The 27388-nt window shown below is 34.9% G+C and overlaps 1 protein-coding gene across 2 annotated transcripts in view; it reads right to left on the reverse strand.

Annotated features, from left to right (window-relative positions):
- Nucleotides 1-27388, reverse strand: part of Gtf2a1l (general transcription factor IIA subunit 1 like) — a 58261-nt gene that overhangs the window by 25259 nt on the left and 5614 nt on the right. For both annotated transcript variants that reach the window (XM_046424516.1, XM_046424509.1), the window contains 3 exons: nt 10279-10334; nt 7906-7990; nt 6137-6720 (listed from right to left, as the gene is read on the reverse strand). In XM_046424516.1, the coding sequence (XP_046280472.1) occupies nt 6137-6720; nt 7906-7990; nt 10279-10334 (725 nt within the window). The remainder of the gene's footprint in view (nt 1-6136; nt 6721-7905; nt 7991-10278; nt 10335-27388) is intronic.

The following is a 27388-nucleotide window of genomic DNA, read 5'->3' on the forward strand; positions in this document are numbered from 1 at the left end:
TTGAACTGATGATCCTCCTGCCTCTGCCTTCTGAGCCACTGACATTATAGGCATGTGTCATGTAACTACAAAATTTGAGAAGAAAACATGACAAAAGGGCTGGGGGTGTAGCATAGTCAGTGGTAGAGTGCCCGCTTGCCTAGTATGTGCGAAGCCCTGGGATAGATCCCCCAGCACTGTTAAAAAAAAAAAAAGGTGGGAAAGACAAAAATCTTGAAACCTTTGCAACTTTCAGTTACATAAACATGAAGCAGAATTCAAAAGAAAAGCTTAATCAACTTGATCAAAATCCCAAACTTCTCTCCAAAAGACTGTGTTCAATGGCAAGAACCTAAAGCAATTATAACCCTCCTACATTGCTGGCAGAAATGCAAAATTCCACCCATACACTGGTGTTGGATATATAGCCACTTAGGAAATGAGTTTGACAGTTTGTTACAAATTATTATATGACTTGGCAGTCCCACTCCTCAGTATTAACTCAAAAGGAATGTATACATACATACACACACACACACACACACACACAATATATATATATATATATATATATATATATTTTTTTTTTTTTTCAGGAACTTCATTCACAGATGCCAAAAACTGGAAACAACCCAAATATGCAACTGGTAAATAAACTATGGTACATTCATATAATGGACTATACTGATATATTCAACAACATATATGAATCTCAAGTGCATTATACTAAAACTACATATTACATACCTTCAACTGTTTGACATTCTGGAAAAGGTAAAGCTCTACCAAAAGAAAACAGATCAATGAGTGACTACCAGGGACTAGGAGTAGGTAAGAGGGTATTGACTATAAAGGAACATGAGGGAACTCTTTGAGGTGATGGAAATGTTTTCTTATCTCAGCTGAGGTAGTTTTATATAACTGCATATATTTGTCAAAATTCATACTATACACCTAAAACTGACAAAACTCAAAAATGCAAATTTTATCATATAGTATACATCAAAAAATCTGACTTTTTGCCAATACTTCAAAAATCTGCTTTTTAGGAGAAAATTATTATAAGGTTAGTCCTAAGCCTAAACCACATGTTGAAATTGGCTTTTCATTTTAATAGCATCAAGTACTGAAAACTTTAAATCATGAAATCTTTTGTTGCAAAATGACTCAGAGCTCCCTTGGTACTGTGCCAGATGAGTATAAGCTTATTGAGGAATATTAAAGATTCCAGAACTCTTTCAATTGAATTCACATAACATCATCTTATTTTTCTCAAATTAATGAGGTTCTCTTTACCCTGGGAAAGTAAGAGTACAAATATGAATTTAATTTCAGTAACTGAAAAAGAATTTTGTCATTCTCAATTTCTTTCTTCAGAAGCACTTCCAACATGCACTGCAAAGTTCAGACTACACATATGATTATATGAATCCAGTGTCCTTTGAGGTTGTAATTTGACCCAAATAGTGAATAGTTTTATAACATCATCAATAATGGATGCTGCAGGACCATGAATAGGAAGATTTACATCTTTCATATAGCCAAACATCCCCCATACTGATCATCAACAAACTCCTCCAGGTAAAACTATATAAGGAGGCTTTCGTTCCCTCTCAAAAATAGTAAACATCTCCCCAAGGATTAAGTCAGGGCTTTAAGCATTGTCCTTTGAAATATCAGGAAAAAAATATTCATGAAGAAAAATTTAACATTTTGCACATATTTTTTATAAACGTATTGGAAAAGACAATAATTCAAAACCTTGTTTCTAAAGTTCTGGAGTTTGATGTCAGCAGACAGATTTTTTTTTTTAGAATTACTGGCTATATCTTAGCACTAATGAATGCCATGTGCCAAAATAGACAACAATGCTTGCTTTACTAAAGCTATAAAACTATGTCTTGCCAAGCATCTCAGGTGCTCCATTAGTGTACAGAGTATCAAATTTTGCAAAGCAAAATCCCTTTTTATTATTGCAATGATGTCAGGTTCCAACTTCCCCCCAAAAAAAGGGGTTCTCAGCAAAGGAATTCTTTAATGATGTCAACATGCAAATATAATGAAAATCAGATGCTAGCTGCCCTAAGCAGCACTGGTATTTTTATCCTGTTGAATGTTAAAGGAAAGTTACTGCTGATTCTTCTATGAATTCTAGCCAAATGTAAAATTTAAAAAAAATGTCTACAGTTCTAATGCAAATAATGTAATCTGACTGCTTCAATTCTCTTTCTCTGCTCTAAAACAAACCAGCTCAGTAATGTTCAAGATTCTCAGTTTCACCAAAGTATCTTTAATTATTTGTTGCTTCTGTGTCTGGGTATTACAATAATCAAATAAATAGGATTCCTTAAAATAAAGCTTCATCTACCTAATCCAGCTTCCAACCTTTTCCATTTATGCTTTCTTCTAATTAAAAAGCCATATTTTTCCAGTGGCTAGTAAGGACTGACAAAACTTCATACACATAAGGTGGGAATAAATACAAAACAAGAGAAACAAGGTATAACAATTTTTTTACCCATTTTTAACCTAAATTATGTTGAATTCAGTGTTCTGTAATCATGACAGGTGATTTAATTCAGCTATCTATCATAATATAGTGACAATGATGATTATATATTATCTGACCATGTACAACAGCATCCCACACCATTCCACTCTCATTTGGCAGGAAATATACCTTAACATATTTTGACAAATACAAAAAATTTTTTAATCCCCAGTATTATACACACAAAAAAAAAGAAAAGAGCTAGGAAACAGAATCACTTCCATTTGGTGTTTCTAATAAAGTACTAGGCATGAAAGGAAAAGTAAATAAGAAATTGGCAGAGAGAGAACATGGAGGTGGTCCTTAAATGCCATATTAAGGAGCCTGAACTGTATCCTATACATGATGGGCTTTTTGTGTTAAGCAAGCAAAGGACATAGTCAGGCTGCACTCTGGACAGATCTCTCATGGCTTTGAAAGACATAAGGAAGACCAATAATAGCTAACAGGGACTGAGCACTCACCATGCAGCAGCAGTGTGCTGTTGAGCACTTCATGCTATCCTAACACATCCTCCCATCACCACTATTTTAAAGGAGAAACATTATTTTACATAAAATATACTTTTTGAGTCACTTTTTTAGTACTTGCCCACATCACAAGAGAAGGTATTCAAAACAATTCTGATCCCTGAAACTTAGGCCTTTATCCTCCCGGAATGGAATGAGAAACAGCAGAGGCTAAAAGGCTGATAAATTCATTAGGAAACTTATTCCACATAAGAGACATTTAGGGCAATGTCAGCTGGGATGCAGAAGAGGGAACAGACTCCAGAAATATTTACAAGTTTTTTTTCTTCAGAACCTTTTTTATTTATCATCTACCCAACACTACAAGTTTTATCATGCTAAGCAAAGTAAGCCAATCCCCCAAAACCAAAGGCCAAATGTTCTCTCTTATAAATGGATGCTGATCCCTAGTGGAGGGGACATGGGAAAAATGGAGGAGCTTTGATGGGGCAAAGGGGAGGGAGGGGCAGAGAGGAGGCATGGGGGCAGGAAAGGTGGTGGAATGAGATGGACATCACTACCCTAGGTACATATATGACTGTACATATGGTGTGACACTACACTGTGTACAACCAGAGAAATGAAAAGTTGTGCTGCAATTGTGTACAATGAATCAAAATGCATTCTGCTGTCATATATAATTAATTTAAATTAATTAATTTTAAAAAATTATCAAAATCACGATTCAGTCTTAAAAAGGAGTGAAACCCTGGTACTTTCAACATGATGAACCATGAAAACATTATACTGAGAAAGCCAGTAACAAAAGAACATTATATGATTCCATTTATAAGGTACCTAGAATGGTCAAATTCATACAGATGAAAAACAGAACAGAACTTATAGGAAGCTGAATCAAAATTTGTCAGGAATATATTTTATGAAACAGTAAGAAATATTAAGATTGCATAGTTTCGGGCTGGGGATGTGGCTCAAGCGGTAGCGCACTCGCCTGGCATGCGTGCGGCCCGGGTTCGAGCCTCAGCACCACATACAAACAAAGATGTTGTGTCTGCCAAAAACTGAAAATAAATATTAAAAATTCTCTCTCTCTCTTTCTCTCTCCCTCCCTCTCTCACTCTATCTTAAAAAAAAAAAAAAAAAAGATTGCATAGTTTCTTAAGATAGCTGGGAGTCTACAACACAGGACAAGTAAACAAGTACTGCTAATTACAACTTACTCTAAGCTGCTTAGAAAAAAATAAAACTACTTATAAATTTTTTCAAAATTAGATCAGCATAAATTTCCCATATTGCTAAATATTTAAAGGTATTCTACAATAAATAAATAAGGAAGCATTTTATAAGGTACATACTCTTGTATACTTGGATTTTGTGTTTTACATACAGACCTACTTTAAAACTAATAGACAAGTGATATGAAAAATTATCCAATATGTAACCATAAAGCATACTAACACTTATCTGAAGCTTTCTATATCAGAAGCTTTACGTCTTCTATATACAACAGTTTTGAAAATTCTAAAACTTATGAGGTTGGTATTATGCCTAGTTTACAGACTGTGACTGAATTTCAGAGATTAACTTTACATAGTGCTTATAAAAGTGAATCTGGAATTTGAATTTTTTGTGCCTTCAATGCACCAGTATTCCCTAAATAATTCTTGATTAATACACAGTAACTAATCTATTTTCCTCTATCAAAAAAGTACATGATGATATCTAATGCCTAAAAGTAGAATATGTCCTTGACTCATCACACCAAAAATCTGCAAAATTCTCACAGAATACCAGAAAAAAAAAGCCTCCAAAAGTACTATGATGAAAACATATATATTTTAAATTTACAGTCATTTTTACCTCAAAATCAAATGTTTTATAATTATTAGTTTAGCTAAAATTTATCTCCAAATTTCATATTTTATGTTAAAAATGTCATGAAAAAATACTAAAATACATTTATTTCAATACTTTATAAGAAAACTAAAAATCTGCTAAAAGATTCTGTACAGGTTTCATCAAACATCAGAAATATTCTACAATGGGTCAAATATTTTCTGAAAGTTATCAGTCAATTGAAACTCCCAAAATAGTTTGACACACTCTCTTCATAGTCCCTATCTTTCCCCTAAGAAATATGAAATATTCTAAAAATAAAATGTTCAGATGGCACTTAACTGTACATTACTACAGCTTTATACAGTGGTTCTAGAGGATGACTAAGTTAGCTAGAGCATAACTTAGAGCATAACTTAGTCACATGATACCAAAATAATAAATGGAATTAGCAAAAATTCCCTTGGGGAGCTCACATTTATTTTTAGAAATGCAATGTTGTTTCTAATTTTACAACCCAAATTTTTCCATGAATCTTTCTTTTACCACTATGAATTTCTTGGAAATAAATACCTCAGATCAATTTTAATATGTAAAATTAATTAGAAACTTTCTTTTTAATGATCTGAATTCCAAAAGAAATTCAATAAAACTAGTATTTCAACAGACAAAGGGAAACAAAATTACTAGCAAGATAATTCCTTGTGTAGGGAAGTCTTTCATATGCAAGTTCAAGAAAATTAGGTAAAATAGGAAATACATCAGACAACTTTTGTACATTGACAATGAATTAATCTCAAAATATTCATTAAATACTGGGATAGATTTCTGGGTCTTTTAAATTTTATCTCTAAACCAAAAAAAAAAAACAAAACATTTCTCACAATCTAAGGGAGAGGTAAAATGGGTTACCTCAAAATAAATGCATTCTCTTTAAAGAAGTATTCTGATTCATCAATGGAAACAAAAAGTTAAGAAATGCTGAGTATGAATACTTTAAGAACTGATAGTTATACTTAAAACTATAAAGAAATAATTTTATGAAAGGAGAAACACTGGGGAATGATTCTGGCCAAATAATATGGTTATATTAGGTACATGTACAAATATGTAACAATGAATCCCACCATTATGTACAACTATAAAGTACCAATAAAAAAATAGAAGAAATAATTTTCTAAGGAAAAACCAAAACATATATAATTCTGGTTAGTATTATACCTTTAAAAAAATTTCAGGAATTCTAATCACTGGCCACAATCAGTTCCCTAATATCAAGAAGGTGAACAAAGAACTATACCTTCTCAGAAACAGGTAGGCTGCTGGGTTCCTCTATTTTTCTAGGTTGTTTTACAGAATCACATCCATACATTCTTTTTTTAAGAATGTGAAGCTGTGCATCAGTCATGTGGTGGAAAGACACCTGAGGGCCCAATGAGAGAGGCCCACTATGAAGATTCTGAGTCATGCTAGCTGAAACACTGAGCACTGGCTCCACATTAGAATCTGTCTGCAAAACCTGTGGAGGAAATACAACACCTGGAAGACTGATGTACTGAGAGTTTTCCTGCTGCCTCAACAAAGCTTCAGGCATGATTTTATGCTCATTTCCAGGAGGTACAAGTATATCACTAGTGGCATTTTTTAAGAGCTTCCTATCCACTGGCCCAGAATGTAGGATTGTGGGTTGCTGTAGCACAGTTTCCATTCTTTGTGATTTATTAGTAGCTTGAAGGGAACAAGGGTTCAGTTGTGAAACACTGGTCTGTATCATTGAAGGATGCCCAAACTGTTGAAAAACTTGTTGAACTGGATGCTGGAGAATACTTGCTCTTCCAGAAGTCTGTGTAACCATAATTGGTACATTAACTTTATAAAGGTGACCTTAAAAAGGAGAAAACAAAACTTTAAGTATTATTAGAATTCTAGCAATAGAATTAAAATTCTAATTTCCTGTAAAAAAAAAAACTCACCCCTAACAGGCTGGGAGGAAATCTATCAATAAGGTAATAGTGGTTATCTCTAGAAATTTCTCTTATTCTTTAGACTTTTTTGTATTTTCTAAAAGAAATATGTATTACTGTAGTTTTTAAATTTTCTTTTGCTTCAACTGTTTTTTCCCACTATAATTTATATGACACACTCTGAGACACACATAGGCCACCAATATTTTATCCAAGACCCTCTCCTATTGCTTGATAAACTAATCTTATCAGCCTAATGGAATTTTAACAAAGAATCATGTACAATGTATTTCATACACTTAAGATACCATTACAAGAAAAGATTATCCAAAAAAAAAGAGTTTGATAATTTCAATAGTTATCAAATTTCTTCTTCTTTCCTTTAAACTACAACTAAACAGGAGAGGAACTGAATAGTTTTTAAGCATTGAGTTAGGCACTGTACTTAAATTTTACAACACCCAAAGAATAAGTCTGATACTCTTTTAAATCAAAAGATAGTACTGAAATGCAAAGGTTGGTTAACCTCCAAACTTATGGCTGTTTTTTCTATCAGGGGATGCAATCTCCAATTCAAAAGGAGGCAAAGGTTGATCAACCTAATCTTTGGTTTTCCTTGATTAGAGCTACCAAGAACACAGATAAATCCTTTTGCTTGTATTTGCTAAAATTTAGATAATTGACTTGAATTAGAGAAAATAGATACAAAGCATCTTACACAAGGTTGGAAAAGAGAATTCAGAATGAATTAGATATAGGACAGGTATCATACAGTGTTCTTTGTGGTAGATGGTGTCTATAACAACAATAACTGCAACTTAATACCATTTTTTAAATATTTATTTTTTAGTTGTAGCCAACACAATACCTTTATTTTATTTATTTTTATGTGGTGCTGAGGATCGAACCCAGGGCCTCGCACATGCTAAGCAAGCACTCTACCGCTGAGCCACAACCCCAGCCCAACTTAATACCATTTTTAAAATAGGTTTTATTGAAGGTTCCTTTAACTTCTGGTATAGTTCATTAAACAATATGAGATTTAATATCCAGAGTTAGCACCAATGCTAACTAAAAATAAAATATTCTTAGAAATTCATCTCACCAGATGCAGTCTGTAGTGTCACACCTGCTGGTACATGAATAGGATAACCAGGAAAAGTAAAGTTTGCACTGGAGTTTGAAGTGCCCTAGATAGAAGAAATTTATATTAGAAAGTTAGATTTATATTTTATATTTATATTAGTTAAATTTATATTAGAAAGTTATATATTTTATTTATATCCTTTCCCCATGGTATCACAAGGAGTGAAAAAAATCTGATTCCAGACAATAGAATAATAATTTGACAATACTCGACATTTAATACTAGGTCTGAGTTCTTTGAATAAAATGGCTTTTGAATATGTAGTCATTAACAATGAAGCCAGTAACGTTTTTCCCCCTTTCTATAGCTCTCCTCAGTAGCTTCCTTTATGAAGTCAGTAAGTCTTAATGAATAGAATGAACATCAATTCATAAAACTTACCCAATGCCTAGCTTTGACTGGGCCATTGACTCCTAAGGTGTCAAATATAAGAACCACAGCTATTCATAAGGGTGCTTTAGTCTCTAAGTTGATCATGAATGGTATTTTGAAATAGATATGATAATGCATAATTCATAATAGTATATAATTTTATTTTTGGAATAATTAAACCCTAGAGTTTTAAAATTAAAAATAAAATCAAGACAAAGAAATATTTTATCTATCCGATCTGAAATTTTTAAAAAATTGATAAAATAGGCTAGGGATGTGGCTCAGCTAGTAGAGTGCTTGCCTAGCATGTGCAAGACCCTGGATTCTATCCCTAATATCACACACACACACACCACAGAAAAGATTGATAAGTAGCACCCTATGTTGGTGAGGATGTGAGGAAAAACTAGTTGCCTTAGGCTACTGTTTATATGAGTATAAACTAGAACAACCCTTTAGACAATTTAGCAATGTATTCTAAAATTGAAAATATGACCTTTGACCCAGAAATCCTACTTTTAGGAATCTACCAAGTTGTCACTTAAACAACAGATAAATACAACTATAACCAATGGGATGCTATACATTTTTTTAAAAATGAAAAGAATTTAAAGGTCCATCTGCAAAAAGCTGGTTAGTTGAACCATGGTATATCTACTACATCCAATCTATGTTTACTGGCATTAAAAGGAGTCCATCTATATTACTAAAAGAAGAGGGAGGGAGGGAGATCAGGGGTAGGGGGTGAAGGGAGGGAAAGAGAGGAAATACAAGTGCATATGGAAGGAAGGAAATTACAAAAACAGTAACAAATGTAATCCTACTTTTTGCCCTGAAAAGTAATGTACAGCTCATTAAATAAGTCTAGTGAATATTTATCAAACAATTAAAACCATTATCTTTGGGGTATAAGACTACAGGGCTCTTTCACATTTTACTTTATAAATTTGTTTGGTTTTACTTCATATAAGCATATTATTCCTTTAATAAGGAAAAAAAAGATATTTCCACTAATCTCAAAAGCCGAGATATTTCAAAGGTTTCCTATCAAAAGCAGAGCCATTCTTTCCAAAAATCTAGTTAAGGAATAGTCTTTGTTTGTTCTTAATGAAGAAATGGAAATAAGTGGCACATTTAATCTTGTACCTTAAAAGGTAGCTCATGGACTAGAAGAAAATGAAAAATAGTTAATGGATTATATGCCATCAGTACCATGGAAGAAAAGTAAAAGTGAAAATGTGTCATTCTTTCCACCTAAAAAACTACTCAATTTTCTATGAATAAGTAATAATGTTTATCTCCTATCTCCAAGTCCTAGGGAGGTAGGAAACTATTTCATAAAAGTATGAAATGACCAAAATATTTCACTTAAATAAAAGGAAGAACTATAAAGTCACTCAACTCTGGAGGGAAAAAAATCAGAAAAAAATAACACATCGAAATTATCTGCATTAAGGCCCACCAAGCATATAACACTATATGGTATATTAAAACCCCATTCAATGTAACTGTAGAAATTTCCTAACCTTGTAAGTACAGTTTGGGCAGATGCTAACAACTGCACTGGAAGACAGGAAAAACTAGTAAGAAAATGTTGATTCTGAATCTCCTGAGCTTTTCTATGATATGGAAGCTATTCTATGATATGTGTCCCACTTCTTACCACATCTTTTCTCTAAAGGATCATGAATTACATCTATGCCCAACATTATCCCACCATTCACTAAAAATAGTGCATATCTTTTCAATTTTAGCCAGGTGCTGTGGCATAGGTCTGTAATCCTGGCTACTTGGAAGGCTGAGGCAGGAGGATCACACTTCAAAGTCAGCTTCAGCATCTTAGCGAGACCCTGTCTCAAAATAAAAAATAAAAAGGGCTGGGAAGGTAACTTGGTGGCAAAGCACCCCTGGTTTTAACTCCCAGTACCAAAAAAAAAGTATTTTAAATAAGCTACATACCAGTTCTGCTGTGGCAAAACTTGGAAGAGTTCTACCAGTAGGAATAACTAACGATGCTGCATAGAAAATAAAATAAATATTACACATTCATTAGAATTTATTAATTTAATTGCTAAATAGATTAAAAAAAAACATATTCTATAATGTTAGACCATAGTGAATTCTAAACTTCCAGTCCAAATGAGAACAGAAGTATTTAATTATAGTTTTCCGCAACTTTAGATAGACTTTACAACTAAACTACTTTAAGTATCAAAGGTAAATATTTCTGTATAATCAGGCATACTGTACTTTAGGAATCCATAACAACATCTGCAGATTGTCTTTAGTAAGTAACTGTAGCACTAAGTCTCCATTACAACTTATACAATAAGGAAAGAAACTTCAGACCAATATCTCTGATGAACATAGATGCAAAAATTCTTAATAAAATGCTGGCAAATTGCATAGAAAAACATATTAAAAAGATAGGGCACCAAAATCAAGTGGGTTCATTCCAGGGATGCAAGGCTGGTTCAATATATGGAAATCAATATATATAATTCATCACATCAACAGACTTAAGAATCATATGATTATCTCAATAAATGCAGAAAAAACATTTGACAAAATTCAGCACACATTCATGCTCAAAACACTAGAAACACTAGGGATAATAGGAACATAACTCAACATTTTAAAAGCTACAAATGCTAAACCCAAGGCCAATATCATTCTAAATGAGAAAAATTGAAGCATTCCTTCTAAAACCTGGAACAAGACAGTGATGCCCTCTTTCACCACTCCTAATTGAACATAGTCCTGGAATCCCTAGCCAGAACAATTAGACAAAGGAAAGAAATTAAAGGGATATGAATAGGAAAAGAACTCAAACTATTCCTATTTGCCAATGACATGACTCTATATTTAGAAGACCCAAAAAACTCCACCAGAAAGTTTCTAGAACTCATAAATAAATTCAGCAAAGTAGCAGGTTATAAAATTAACACCCATAAATCAGTTGCATTCCTATACACCAACGACAAATCAGCTCAAAGACAAATCAGGGATGCTATCCCTTTAACAATAGCCTCAATAAAATAAAATATTTGGGAATGAATCTAACAAGTAAGGTGAAATACCTCTACAACGAAAACTACAGAACACTAAAGAAAGAAAGTGAAGAAGACCTCAGAAGATGGAAAGATATCCCACGTTCTTGGATAGGCAGAATTAATATTGTCAAAATGGCCATACTACTAAAAGTGCTCTACAAACTTAATGTAATTACTGTAAAAATTCCAATGACATTCTTCATAGAAATAGAAAAATAAGTTGTGAAATAGAAAAAGGAAAGCATACATTTGGAAAAATAAGAGGCCCAGAATAGTCAAAGCAATCCTTAGAAAAGTGATGCAGAAGGCATCACAATACCAGACTTTAAATTATACTACAGAGCTATAGAAACAAAAACAGCACAGTATTGGCACAAAAACCATAAATGAAGACCAGTGGAACAGATTAGAAGACACAGAGTCATATCTATATAAATACAACTATCCATTGGGAAGAAAAAGTAATATTTGTTAAGTGGCATATTTCTATGAAACTATACTATTGATCAAAAATATGTAACTTGACATAAATCCATTCTGAATTTTATAGATTCAAATAAGTTTCAATTCATTTCATTAAAAGTTATTTATGGTACTTTAGCCATGTTAGCAAGCACAGCTACACCACTTTAGGAACAAACGAATGAAAATACTTTGTAATGAAACCACTATGACTGATAAGAAAAATAGAATAAATTATCTAAAGTGAAACCCTTAATTTGTACAATTAATATGGCTCAATAATTTTAAGATTCTATTTATAAAAGGAAAAGAACAAATTCTTAGGAGAATTGCAACGCAACCTACATTAAAGCCACAATCCCATACATCTTTCCTTTATTATCTGCCAATTTTCTATGCTGACTATTGCTTTGTTTCTAATGCATCCAAAAGGTGGACCAACTGGTTGTAAATGTAATCTATCATTAAAAAATTATGTATAGGAGAAGATGGCCGCTGCGCACGGGGGTTGCTGAAGTGCTGAGCGTGGTGCTCAGAGCAGCGGCTTTAATCGAGATTTCGCACAGCATGTAAGAGCTCCTTTCACCGTTAATCTGTAGCGGACCACTTTGCCAAGCAGCAGGAAGAACAAAGAGATCGAAAAAGAGACGCTTGGCACCCGGACGCTTTGCCGCCAAGAGCCGCGGGCGCTTTGCTCCCATCTGCTTCCTCTTTCGCTTCGCTCCGGGCAGAGAAGGTGAATGTGTAATCAGCAGTGGATTGTAAGTACCCTAGGCAAAGAAAGCTCAGTGCGCCCTGCCTTTTTTCTTTTTTTTTTTTTTTTTTGAATATTTTTTATACAGGGAGAGTTTGTGGATTGGGATTGTTGGCTGGGCTGCGGTTTCTGTGCTGAAAATCCACTCCGCGGGAGCCGCCATTTGCTCTCTGCTAGCTGTCTTGATGGCTATGTCTACATTGTCCGGCAGCCGCACCTAGAGGTTGGAACTGGGCTGCGTGCCGAGCCCTGTCCTCCAAAGGCTGGACCGCAGCCTTGAGCGCCTGGGTCGCCTGTTCGCCGCTGCACCCTCGGGCAGAGCCTGCTCTGGGGTAGTTCCACATCCCCCTGCGAGGGGACCCGTGCTTCAGAGGAGGGAGCCAGAAAGCCGCGGCGGCAGCCGCTTGGGCCCCAGGGGCTGGGCACCGGTCGGCGGCGCAGCTACGGTCACGGACGAGCGCGGCGCCCCTGAGCGTGGCCCCGGGGAAGAGGCGACGGCGGCAGGGTTTAATTTCTAGAAATCTGGACTGGAAACAGAAGCAGCAGTTTGTATAATCCCAAGAACTTGCTTATGTCAGGAAGCTGTAAGGGCAACATGAATATCATTGAGGAGATCTAACATGGCAGCGGGCGGGGAGAGATCAAGTCTCTGACCTCTTCAACTGAGCGGGCATAGGGAGCTGTAAATTGTATAAATGCTGTTTGCTCAGGATCACTAGGCAATGCTGAGCTGACGTGGACCTGGGGTGTACAGTCTGGGCCCCTCAGAACACACACACCGAGCCCGGATCGGCTGCATTCAAGCTCTGGTTCGCCTGCTTCTCGTGACTCAGCACTAACAATCCCGCTGAAATAACTGGTTGGCCCTTAGGAACTTTCAGAGGTAAAAACCAACCAAGCCTTCATAGGCAGTGGCCACAGGATTGAAACGGGGATTGGGAGAGACAGTCAGGACCCACCCGTTGAATTGGTCACCCGGCAAAGGGAGCGAACGGTCACCATTTGCATGTGATACCACCGTGGCAGAGAACTGACATCACGGGCGAAGCAGATAACTGCATTGAAACCAGCGCAACAGGGCTCCCAGGAGCAGCAAACATGGCGTGTAGCCAGTATTGTGGTGAGCGTCACAGGTAAGCGCGGCCTGGCTTGAGGAAACACAAGAGAAGGCCCTAGGCACTCAGGATTGGAGACCAGCCCAGTCTGTGAGGAAGAGCTGCTACACAGTGATTGGTTCCCACCTAGTGAGAGGAGAAGCTTGACCCAGTGGGCACAGCTCCACCTACTGGAAGAGAAATTAATCGAACTCTATGACTGCATTTATTATTATTATTATCATCATTTTTTTTCTTTTTCTTTTTTTTTCTTTCATTTTCAATTTTTTTTGTTGTTGTTCTTTAACTTTTTTTAATGTTTCTAATTTTTTTTAATTTTTTTATTATTATTATAATTTTTTTAATTTTAATTTTCATTATTTTTATTATCATTATTATTTTTGTAAAAAAATTTTTTTTTCTTTTCTTTCTTTCTTTATTTTCTAACTTTATTGTGTGTGTTTTCTTTTTGTTTCTTTTGTCTTTTCATTTCTTTTCAATTTTCTTATTCCCCCTTCCTTGAATTCTACCTGCCTACTCTCATTCTCATTAGTGACTTCTTCCCTTCCCTTCTAATATCTTTCCTCCCAAGCATCAAATAAATTTATAAGAGTAAACAGTAACTCAGCAAACAGAACAAGAAGTAACATGAGCAGCATAAAAAAGCAAGGAAGAAAAGGGGTACAAACAATGAAGGACAGCCTAAATATTCAGGAGGACCTAGAGTCAGCAGAAAAATGGTCATATAAAGAACTCAAGGAATACCTTAGACAGATGGAATGGAACCTTAAAGAGGATACGAGACAGCAAATCCAAACAGTGAAAGAACACTTTGAAAATGAATTACATAAACAGATAAAAGAAGAAGTTAAGCAACTTTATCAGGAGATAGAGATTATTAAAAAAAATCAAACAATAATTCTAGAAATGAAGGAAACAATAAACCAAATTAAAAACTCAACTGAGAGTATCACTAACAGAGTGGAGCAAGTAGAAGCCAGAATGTCAGATAATGAAGACAAAATATATCATCTTGAAAAGAGCCTAGCCAACTCAGAAAGGCTGGTTAAAAATCACGAGAGGAAACATCCAAGAGTTATGGGATAACATAAAAAAACCAAACTTACGAGTCATCGGGATAGAAGAAGGTACAGAGATTCAAACCAAGGGAATGAGTAGCCTGCTGAATGAAATAATTACAGAAAACTTTCCAGAAATAAAAAAGGAAATGGATATACAAATTTTAGATGCATACAGGACACCAAGCACACAAAATCACAGTAGACCAACGCCAAGACACATTGTTATGAAGATATCCAATATACAGAACAAAGAGAAAATATTAAAAGCTACAAGAGAAAGGAGGCAGATTACATTCAGGGGTAAACCAATAAGGTTAACAACGGATTTTTCATCACAGACGCTGAAAGCGAGAAGATCCTGGAACAACGTATTTCAAACACTGAAAGACAATGGATGCCAACCAAGAATTCTGTATCCAGCAAAATTAAGCTTCAGGTACGACAACGAAATAAAAATCTTTCATGATAAACAAAAGCTAAAAGAATTTGCAGCCAGAAAACCAGCATTGCAAAGCATCTTGAGCAAAACACTACACGAGGAAGAAATGAAAAACAATAACCAAAACCGTCAGTGGGAAGTGCCTCTATAAAAACAGAGGGCGGGGGAAAGCTAACCATGGAGAAACAAACTAAATTAAATTAAAAAAAAAAAGAAGATAAACAATCAAACATGGCTGGAAGTACAAACCATATATCAATAGTAACTCTAAACGTTAATGGCTTAAACTCTCCAATAAAGCGACATAGGCTGGTAACATGGATTAAAAAAACAAATCCAACAATATGCTGCCTCCAGGAGACACATCTGATTGCAAAAGACATACACAGGCTGAAGGTGAAAGGTTGGGAAAAATCATACCACACACATGGCCCTCAGAAGCAAGCAGGGGTGGCCATCCTCATATTGAATAAAATCGACTTCAAGACTAAGTTAATCAAAAGGGATAAAGGAGGACATTATATACTGTTAAAAGGAACCATTCACCAACAAGACATAACAATTATCAATATTTATGCACCAAATAATGGTGCTGAGACGTTCATAAAACAAATTCTCCTCAAGTTCAAGAATCAAATAGACCACAACACAATAATTATGGGTGACTTCAACACACCTCTCTCACCATTTGACAGATCCTCCAAACAAAAGTTGAATAAAGAAACTATAGAACTCAATATCACAATCAACAACCTAGACTTAACTGACATATATAGAATATATCAACCATCATCAAGTGGATATACTTTTTTCTCAGCAGCACATGGATCCTTCTCAAAAATAGACCATATATTATGCCATAGGGCAACCCTCAGTAAATATACAGGGGTGGAGATAATCCCATGCATTTTATCTGATCATAATGGAATGAAACTGGAAATCAATGATAAAAGAAGGAAGGAAAAATCCTACATCACATGGAAAATGAACAATATGTTACTGAATGATCAATGGGTTACAGAAGACATAAAGGAGGAAATCAAAAAATTCTTAGAGATAAATGAAAATACAGACACAACATATCGGAATCTATGGGACACAATGAAAGCAGTTTTAAGAGGGAAATTCATCGCCTGGAGGTCATTCCTCAAAAAAAGGAAAAACCAACAAATAAATGAGCTCACACTTCATCTCAAAGCCCTAGAAAAGGAAGAGCAAAACAACAGCAAATGTAGCAGAAGGCAAGAAATAATTAAAATCAGAGCGGAAATCAACGAAATTGAAACAAAAGAAACTATTGAAAAAATTAACAAAACTAAAAGTTGGTTCTTTGAAAAAATAAATAAGATCGACAGACCCTTAGCCATGCTAACGAAGAGAAGAAGAGAGAGAACTCAAATTACTAACATACGGGATGAAAAAGGCAATATCACAACAGACGCTACAGAAATACAGAAGACAATTAGAAATTATTTTGAAAACCTATATTCCAATAAAATAGAAGATAGTGAAGACATCGATAAATTCCTTAAGTCATATGATTTGCCCAGACTGAGTGAGGAGGATACTCACAACTTAAACAGACCAATATCAATAGATGAAATAGAAGAAGCAATCAAAAGACTTCCAACCAAGAAAAGCCCAGGACCGGATGGGTATACAGCGGAGTTTTACAAAACCTTTAAGGAAGAATTAATACCAATACTTTTCAAGCTATTTCAGGAAATAGAAAAAGAGGGAGCTCTGCCAAATTCATTCTATGAGGCCAACATCACCCTGATTCTGAAACCAGACAAAGACACCTCAAAGAAAGAAAACTACAGACCAATATCTCTGATGAACCTAGATGCAAAAATCCTCAATAAAATTCTGGCGAATCCGATACAAAGGCACATCAAAAAAATTGTGCACCATGATCAAGTAGGATTCATCCCTGAGATGCAAGGATGGTTCAATATACGGAAATCAATAAATGTTATTCACCACATCAATAGACTTAAAGATAAGAACCATATGATCATCTCAATAGACGCAGAAAAAGCATTCGACAAAGTACAGCATCCCTTTATGTTCAAAACATTAGAAAAACTAGGAATAACAGGAACTTACCTCGACATAGTAAAAGCTATCTATGCTAAGCCTCAGGCTAGCATCATTCTCAATGGAGAAAAATTGAAGGCATTCCCCTAAAATCTGGAACAAGACAGGGATGCCCTCTATCACCACTTCTATTCAATATAGTTCTCGAAACACTGGCCAGAGCAATTAGACAGATGAAAGAAATTAAAGGCATAAAAATAGGAAAGGAAGAACTTAAATTATCACTATTTGCAGGTGACATGATTCTATACCTAGCAGACCCAAAAGGGTCTACAAAAAAACTACTAGAACTAATAAATGAATTCAGCAAAGTGGCAGGATATAAAATCAACACGCATAAATCAAAGGCATTTCTGTATATCAGCGACAAAACTTCTGAAACGGAAATGAGGAAAAACACTCCATTCACAATATCCTCAAAAAAAATAAAATACTTGGGAATCAACCTAACAAAAGAGGTGAAGGATTTATACAATGAAAACTACAAAACCCTAAAAAGAGAAGTAGAAGAAGATCTTAGAAGATGGAAAAATATACCCTGTTCATGGATAGGCAGAACTAACATCATCAAAATGGCGATATTACCAAAAGTTCTCTATAGGTTTAATGCAATGCAAATCAAAATCCCAATGGCATTTCTTGTAGAAATAGATAAAGCAATCATGAAATTCATATGGAAAAATAAAAGACCCAGAATAGCAAAAACAATTCTAAGCAGGAAGTGTGAATCAGGTGGTATAGCGATACCGGATTTAAAACTATATTACAGAGCAATAGTAACAAAAACAGCATGGTACTGGTACCAAAACAGGCGGGTGGACCAATGGTACAGAATAGAGGACACAGAGACTAATCCACAAAGCTACAACTATCTTATATTTGATAAAGGGGCTAAAAGCATGCAATGGAGGAAGGATAGCATCTTCAACAAATGGTGTTGGGAAAACTGGAAATCCATATGCAACAAAATGAAACTGAATCCCCTCCTCTCGCCATGCACAAAAGTTAACTCAAAGTGGATCAAGGAGCTAGATATCAAATCAGAGACTCTACGTCTGATAGAAGAAAAAGTTGGCTCCGATCTACATATTGTGGGGTCGGGCTCCAAATTCCTTAATAGGACACCCATAGCACAAAAGTTAATAACAAGAATCAACAAATGGGACTTACTTAAACTGAAAAGTTTTTTCTCAGCAAGAGAAACAATAAGAGAGGTAAATAGGGAGCCTACATCATGGGAACAAATTTTTACTCCTCACACTTCAGATAGAGCCCTAATATCCAGAGTATACAAAGAACTCAAAAAATTAAACAATAAGAAAACAAATAACCCAATCAACAAATGGGCCAAAGACCTGAACAGACACTTCTCAGAGGAGGACATACAATCAATCAACAAGTACATGAAAAAATGCTCACCATCACTAGCAGTCAGAGAAATGCAAATCAAAACCACCCTAAGATACCATCTCACTCCAGTAAGATTGGCAGCCATTATGAAGTCAAACAACAACAAGTGCTGGAGAGGATGTGGGGAAAAGGGTACTCTTGTACATTGCTGGTGGGACTGCAAACTGGTGCGGCCAATTTGGAAAGCAGTATGGAGATTCCTGGGAAAGCTGGGAATGGAACCACCATTTGACCCAGCTATTGCCCTTCTCGGACTATTCCCTGAAGACCTTAAAAGAGTGTACTACAGGGATACTGCTACAACGATGTTTATAGCAGCACAATTCACAATCGCTAGACTGTGCAACCAACCCAGATGCCCTTCAATAGATGAATGGATAAAAAAAATGTGGCATTTATACACAATGGAGTATTATACAGCAATAAAAAATGACAAAATCATGGAATTTGCAGGGAAATGGATGGCACTAGAGCAGATTATGCTTAGTGAAGCTAGCCAATCCCTAAAAAACAAATACCAAATGTCTTCTTTGATATAATGAGAGCAACTAAGAACAGAGCAGGGAGGAAGAGCAGGAAGAAAAGATTAACATTAAACAGATCCATGAGGTGGGAGGGAAAGGGAGAGAAAAGGGAAATTGCATGGTAATGGAGGGAGATCCTCATTGTTATACAAAATTACATATAAGAGGTTGTGAGGGGAATGGGAAAATAAACATGGAGAGAAATGAATTACAGTAGATGGGGTAGAGAGAGAAGATGGGAGGGGAGGGGAGGGGAGATAGTAGAGGATAGGAAAGGTAGCAGAATACAACAGTTACTAATAGGGCATCATGTAAAAATGTGGATGTGTAACCAACGTGATTCTGCAATCTGTATTTGGGGTAAAATTGGGAATTCAAAACCCACTTGAATCAAATGTATGAAATATGATATGTCAAGAGCTTTGTAATGTTTTGAACAACCAATAAAAGAAAAAGAAAAAAGAAAGAAAAATAAATAAATAAATAAATAAAAATTATGTATAAAGCCCAGCACAGTTGCTCACACCTATAATCCCAGCAGCTCAGGAGGCTGAGGCAGGAGGATCATTAGTTCAAAGCTAGCCTCAGTAACTTAGCAAGGCCCTAAGCAACTCAGTGAGACCCTGTCTCTAAATAAAATATTTTTTTAAAAAGGGCTGAGGATGGGCTGGGGATGTGGCTCAAGCGGTAGCGCGCTCGCCTGGTATGCGTGCGGCCCAGGTTCGATCCTCAGCACCACATACACACAAAGATGTTGTGTCTGCCGAAAATTAAACAATAAAAATAAATAAAAATTTAAAAAAAAAAAAAAAAAAAAGGGCTGAGGATATGGTTCAATGGTAAAGTGCCCCTGAGTTCAATCTCCATTACCATATATGTATATGTATATGTATAAAGACCAAATAATAACCACAATAGAAGTATCTCAATTGATCAATGTAACCATAAACCTTAAATGCTCAAGGTTCACCTAGCTGAATGTAATTATTAGAATAACATTTTGCCTTTTCTTTAATAAAAAGTACTTCTTAGCATGTTTATAAAGTTACATATGTATCAATGTAATGCTGATTATGGTCTGCCTGTTTTTCACATACTGCAATAAGGAAAACTCCCCCATTCTGATGATAGAAAGGCTTCTTCACATACAACAAAAAGCTCAGAAGAGCAAACTAACCATTCTTCCCAATTCTGTTCAGACAACAGAATTGAGGTTGCAGATTGATGGTTAATGAGCTACAGAATTATTTTTATCCTCTGTTCATCTATGGCTTTGCTTATTAACAGGCATTCTTTCAGAAAAGCTAAATTAGAAAGAATCGGACTGGCAGGAACACAATGGCATTAGTCTTAATTAGCTGAAGTGAGCAAAGCTTACGCAGCTACAGCTTAAGTCATAGCCTGAGAGGAAACAAAAATCTGTTAACGCACTGTCTGAAGCAATTAAATGAGTTTCTTGAGGAAAAATAGCAACAATCCTCCTCTTTTAAATACCTTGTAATAAATCCTACAAGATAATTCTCTATCTTTAAGGAAATCAAGCAGGGTTATAAGAGCTCTTTCAAAGTTTCTTTGTGACATCAGAATAAAAGCACTGAACTAAATTGTATAGTGAAGTTTCATGCAGTTCCTACCTAACTAATTTTAATACTAAATTCACAAGTTATATGTACCATTTATATACATTTACAAGTTGTACACACCATTAAACATACCTGAAACATATTTTTAACATTCAGAATGATTTTAATAACTAAGTAAATTTTAACTAAATGTTTTCACTCAAACTATGTCATAATTTCAGATTTTTCATATATATGTTCTAGAAATTATTATTATCATTTTTATTATTATTATTACTGGGGATTGAACCCAAGGGTGTTTTACTACTGAGCCACATTCTCAGTCCTTTTTTATATTTGATTTTGAGACAGTCTTGTTAAATTCCCTATGCTGGACTCAAACTTATGATCCTCTTACCTCAGCCTTCCAAGTTGCTGAGATTATAGGCATGTGCCAACTCACCCAGCTTAGAAATATTAATTTCAAAATGAATAAATTTTAAAATATAGCAATAATTCAATTCCATAAACATTATTTTAAAATTCTGAAATGTGATAATTTGGCATAGAACAAATTTCCCAGACATGAGTGACATTCACATCTATAAGTGTACTTTTTCCCCACCATCAAAAATTCTAGTAGTTTCACAATTCTTACTTCTATTGTTTTGGGGTTTTTTTTCGGTGAATTTTTTAATTTGGTTTGTTTGTTTGTTTGTTTGTTTTGGTACCAGGGATTGAACCCAGGGGTACTTCACCACTGAGCCACATCCCTCTCCCCTTTTATTTTGTTTTATTTTAAGACAGGTTCTCACTAAATCCTTAAACCCCACTAAGCTGCTGAGGCTTGCTTTGAACTTGCAATCCTCCTGCTTCAGCCTCCTGAGCCACTGGGATTACAGACATGCATCACCACACCTGGCCTTACTTCTGTTTTGAATCATTTCAAATCTTAATATGCAAGTCACATTATTCAAAAACTGCAGACTGATCAGTTCTTGAGACTAATCATAAGCACATGGAATTCTGATGACTAAACTGAACATTCCACCCCTCATATCACCTAAAGAGCCAATCAATCACATTGCTGAAATTTCCACCAGACCTAAGTTTAAGAACAATCTGAAATACTACTTATACCTATTGTTTAAGTGTTTTAGTGCTCAAATCCCCCAGAAACTTGTGTTCCTGTTCTTCCCTTCTCTTACTCCCACAAAGACTGATGTTTTCATTAAAAAAAAAAAAAACAACACTGTGATATGAAAACCAAACAGCAGAAGCCAATTTAAAGTCCCCTAAAAAAATGGATAGGATGACTGCACATTCCAGTTTGCCCAGGATAGTCCCAGTTTACACCTGTTATTCTGAGATAATTATTAGTAGATTCCCATTTCTCTCTCAAAAATGGATTATAAATTATATATGTGTATATACAAACACACACACTCTGTAAGTACAGAGCTGCAGATCTCAGAGTATAATGTGCAAATCCCTGGGGGTCCCAAGTTCCCTTTCAGGGTGTTCAAAACTGTTTATAATAAGACAACATATGCCCTTTTCATTTTTCATTAACTACAGTCTGTTCTGTTTTGTTGACATTTGTATTAAAGACACAAAAGCAGTGATGGGTAAAACTGCAGGGACCTCAGCATGAAGTAAGGCAGCAGCACCATGCCTTATAAAGTCATTGCACTCTCCAGTGTCACTCAGAAGGGAGGGCAGAGGGAAAGAGTAAAAGGAAGGAGAAGAAAGATCAGACAAAAATCAGCAGCACCAATACCAAAACTGTTCCACTTAAGAAAGTCCTATGATGACCTAAGGATTATTAATTATAGTGAATTTTACCCAGCAAGTATGCTTCCTTTTAATATTCTATGGTAAGATGAAAAGAAAACAAAGATTTCAGCAGCATATGGAAGTGTAAAGATGTACAAGCAAAAGCATTTATGCTCTTATTTAAGTGGAGAGTTGACCTAGCCTCTTTTTTCAAGGAACATCATTTTAAATGGAAAGAATGACAGAAACTATGTTTTATTGCATCTGGGTATTTGGCAAACTCTCAAAAATGAACTAAGCATTTGCTTCAAAAAAACAAACTAATGTCTTTATACATGTACTTAGGGTAATGATATCCACCCCAATCCACTGTCTTTCCTACCCCATTCCCCCTCCTTTTCCCTCCCACCCCTTTGTCCTATCTAGTGTTCATCTATTCCTCCAATGCTCAATATCCTTGTATCAGAGAAAACATTTGGCATTTGGTTTTTTGAGATTGACTAACTTCATTTAGCATTATATTCTCCAACTCCATCCATTTACCTGCAAATGCCATGATTTTATTATCTTTTAATGCTGAATAATATTCCATTGTGTATATATACCACATTTTCTGTATCCATTCATCTACTAAAGGGCATCTAGGTTGCTTCCACAGTTTAGTTATTGTGAACTGTGCTGCTATAAACATTGATGTGGCTGTGAAGACATAAATGGTGTAACTCTACTTTGTGTATGGCCAGAGATATGAAAAATTGTGCTCTAGATGGGTAATATGAATTGTAGTGCATTCTGCTGTCATATTATAACAAATTAGAATAAATTTAAAAATTATTAAAAAACAAACTAATGGTATTTTCCAATGATAAAATTCAAGCTTTCGAGCAAAACTTAGAATGTATCACCTATTATATTATATCTATCACAGTAGATGAGATGTGGAGTGATAATAATGAATATAATTTTTTTTTATACCAGGGATTGAACTGAGGAGCACTCAACCACCGAGAGCCACATCCCAGGCCTTATTTTGTATTTTATTCAGAGACAGGGTCTCACTGAGTTGCTTAGCACCTTGCTGTTACTGAGGCTGGCTTTGAACTCGTGATCCTCTTGCCTCAAACTCCAGAGCTGCTGGGATTACAGGTGTGCACCACTGTGCCCAGCCATTTTTTAACCTTATATAATGAACAATGTTTCAACTGTATAATGCAGTGAAACAATATTTTCTAAATAATCAACATACATCACAAAATTACAGGAGTGAAGAGGCATTTAAAGTGCAAGATATGTACACCAACATAAACTCTAATGTAACATTCTAAAAAATTCCTTGATTTAGGTTCAGATTCCACCTAAACTTTACTGTAGTATCAAATTATCTGAAAATGCTACCAAAAAAAAAAAAAAGCCCTTTTCCAATTACGTATCTGTGAAAAGCTAAATTTTCTTCATGTGTTTTAACAATCACAACATAATATAACAGTTTGATTGTAGAAATAGATATTGAAAAGATAGAAGTAATAATCTAAAACCTCCAACAGGACATGATGTTAAGGGAAATAATCCAAACATAGAAGAACAAATACTACATGTTCTTTCTCATATGTGGAAGCTAAAAACACTAGTTTGAGCCAGGCATGGTGGTGCAAGCTTGTAATCCCAGCCAAGGCAGGAGGATGTAAGTTTTAGGCCAGCCTGGGCAACTTAGCAAGAACTCATCTCAAAAATAAATAGTTAAAAAAAAAAGAAGGGGGGAGGGGGGTGAAACTCAATGGTAAAACAGGCCTGGGTTCAATCTCCAGCGTTGGGAGGGGAAAAAAAAAAAAGTTGATCTGAACGTAGAATACTGATATCTTTAGGCTGACACAGCAGGTAGAAAAAGAGAGGGTATGAGATAACGGATACCAAAACACAATTAGATAGAACAATTCTAGTGTTCCACTATAGTGAGATGACTATAATTCACAATAATCTATTATATATTTTATGAAAATCTAGAAGAAGCTCAAAAGCTCCAAACATAAAGAGACAAAGAAATTCAATGCTATTGCCCTAATTTGATTAGTATGTACCATGTATACATGTGCTAAATATCACACTATACTCCATAAATATATACAATTATTACATGTCAGTTAAAAGTCTTTTTTTTTTAACTTAAGTTAAAAACGTCCCAACAAAACAAAGCCCAGGACTAGATGGATTCTGGGATTGAATTCTACCAAACATTCAAAAAAAAAAAAATTAATACCAATCCTTAAACTCTTTCAAAAAATAGAACTAAAGGCAAACACAATTACTAAGCCAACATTAGCTTGACACCAGAAGCAGAAAAAGACATTCTAAATAGAAAACCAGGGCTGAGGATATAGTTCAGTGGTTGAGTACTTGCCTAGCATATGTGAGGCCCTGGGTTTGATCCCCAGGAAAAGAAAGAAGAGAGAACCCCACAGCTAACATCAAAAATCAATGGGGAGCACAACAGACACTAGTATGGCAATTTGTAAATCAATGGATGTGTAACTGATGTGAATCTGCAATCTGTGTATGGGGTGAAGGTGGGAGTTCATAACCCACTTGAATCAAAGTGTGGAATATGATATGTCAAGAAATCTGTAATGTTTTGAACAACCCACAATAAAAAATTTAAAAAAAAAATAAAAAAAAAAAAAAATCAATGGGGAAAAGGAAAAAAAAAAAAAAAACAAAGTCTATATTAAATAGGCAATGAAAACAGCAAAAAAAAAAAAATCAATGGGGAGGGGCTGGGGTTGTGGCTCAGTATAAAGAGCTCGCCGAGCACATGTGAGGCACTGAGTTTGAACCTCAGCACCACATATAAATAAATAAAATAAAAGTATTATGTCCACCTACAACTAAAAACATATTTTTAAAAAATCAACAGGGAAAAACTGAAAGCTTTCCCTTCAAGATCGAGCATAAAGAAAGAGTACCTACTCTCACCACCTCTCTTCAACACAGAAGTTCTACCCAGAGCAATCAGACAAGAAAAATAAATACAAGGCATACAAATCAGAAACAAAGAAGTAAAGTTATCTTTATTTGCAAAGGGCATGGTCCTGTATAGAAAGAACCCAAACACACACACACACACACACACACACACACAGAGTTAGAACTAATACGTTCAATAAATTTGCAGGATATAAAAGTAACATAGAAAAATCAGTTACATATCTATATAAAATAACAATCAATCTAATAAAGAAATCAAGAAAATTATCCCATTTATGATAGCATATAAAATTAAAACAGGAAGAAATTTAATCAAGAAGATAAAAGATCTGTACCTCTATTCTGAAAACTAAAAGACAATGATGAAAAAAAATGAAGAAGAAACAAATGAAAAGATACTCCCTATTCATGGACTGAAGGAATTAATATTGTTAAAATATTGTTAGAATGTATAATGCTTCCCAAAGCAATTACAGATTCAGTTTCAATCATTATCAAAATTTCCATGGCATTATTCACAGAAATAGAAAAATGCTAAAATTCATAAGGAATTACAAAAAAAAAAAAAAACTCAAATAACCAAAGCAATTCATATATAGAAAAAGTTGGAGACATCATACTGCCTGATTTAAAAGTATAAAGCCAGGCACAGTCACATATGCCTATAGTCCCAGTTACTCAGGAGGCTGAGGGAGAAGGATTACTTGAGTTCAGGAGTTCACAGCCAGCCTGGACAACACAGTGAGATCCCTATCTCAAAAACAAACAAACAAAATAACATTACAAAGCTATTAGTAATCAAAACAGTAAAATACTAATACAAAAATACTTAGAAACTAGAAATCAATCCAAATATATATGGTTAACTAATTTTTAACAAGGGCAATAAGATGACACAATAGGGAAAAAACAGTCTCTTTAATAAATGGTACTGGGAAAACTGGATTCTCACATGCAGTATAATAAAATTGGACAGCTTATACCATATATAAAAATCAACTCAAAATTAATAAATGACATAAAATTACACCTGAACCATAAAACTTCCAGAAAAGAACATTAAAAAAAAAAAAAACCTCCCTGACACTAGACTTGGCAATGATTTTTTTTAATACCACAACAAAAGTTAAGGCTACAAAACAAAAATAAATGGAACTACATCAAACTTCTGCACAACAAGAAAGAATCAACAAAATATAAAGGCAGATCGGGAGAATATACACACAAACCATACATCTGATAAAGTGCTAATATCCAAAATATATTAAAGAGTTTAGGCAATTAAAGAGTCAGCAGAAAATAACCCAACTAAAAAATGAGCAAAAGAACCTAGATAGATATTTTTCTAAAGAGAAAATAAAAATGATCAATAAGTATATGAAAAGGTGCTCAGCATCACTAAACATCATAGAAATGCCCATCAAAACTATGAGACATTACCTACACCTGTAAGGATGGCTATTATCAAAAAGATGAGAGATTACAAGTATTGGTGAAAATTCAGAAAAAAGGGAATCTTTGTGATTGTTGATGACAATACAGAATGGTACAGCCACTGCAGAAAGCAGTACAGAGGTTCCTAAAGAAATTAATAATAGAACCACCATATAACCCAGCAACCCTTCTTATGAATATATACCCAAAAGATATTAAATCACTACCTCATAAGTATCTGTACTTCCAAGTTCATTGCAGCATTATTCATAACAGCCAAGATGAAGTAATAACCAACATGTCCAATGATGGACAAATGGATCAAGAAAATGTAATTTATATACACAATGGATTATTGTTCAGCTTTCAAAAAGGAGATTCTGCCCTCTGTCACACAATA

This window comes from Marmota monax, unplaced genomic scaffold (genome assembly GCF_021218885.2).
Source record: "Marmota monax isolate L192 unplaced genomic scaffold, Marmota_monax_Labrador192_F-V1.1 WCK01_AAM20220418_F8-fsc00015, whole genome shotgun sequence".
Taxonomy (NCBI): Eukaryota; Metazoa; Chordata; class Mammalia; order Rodentia; family Sciuridae; genus Marmota; species Marmota monax.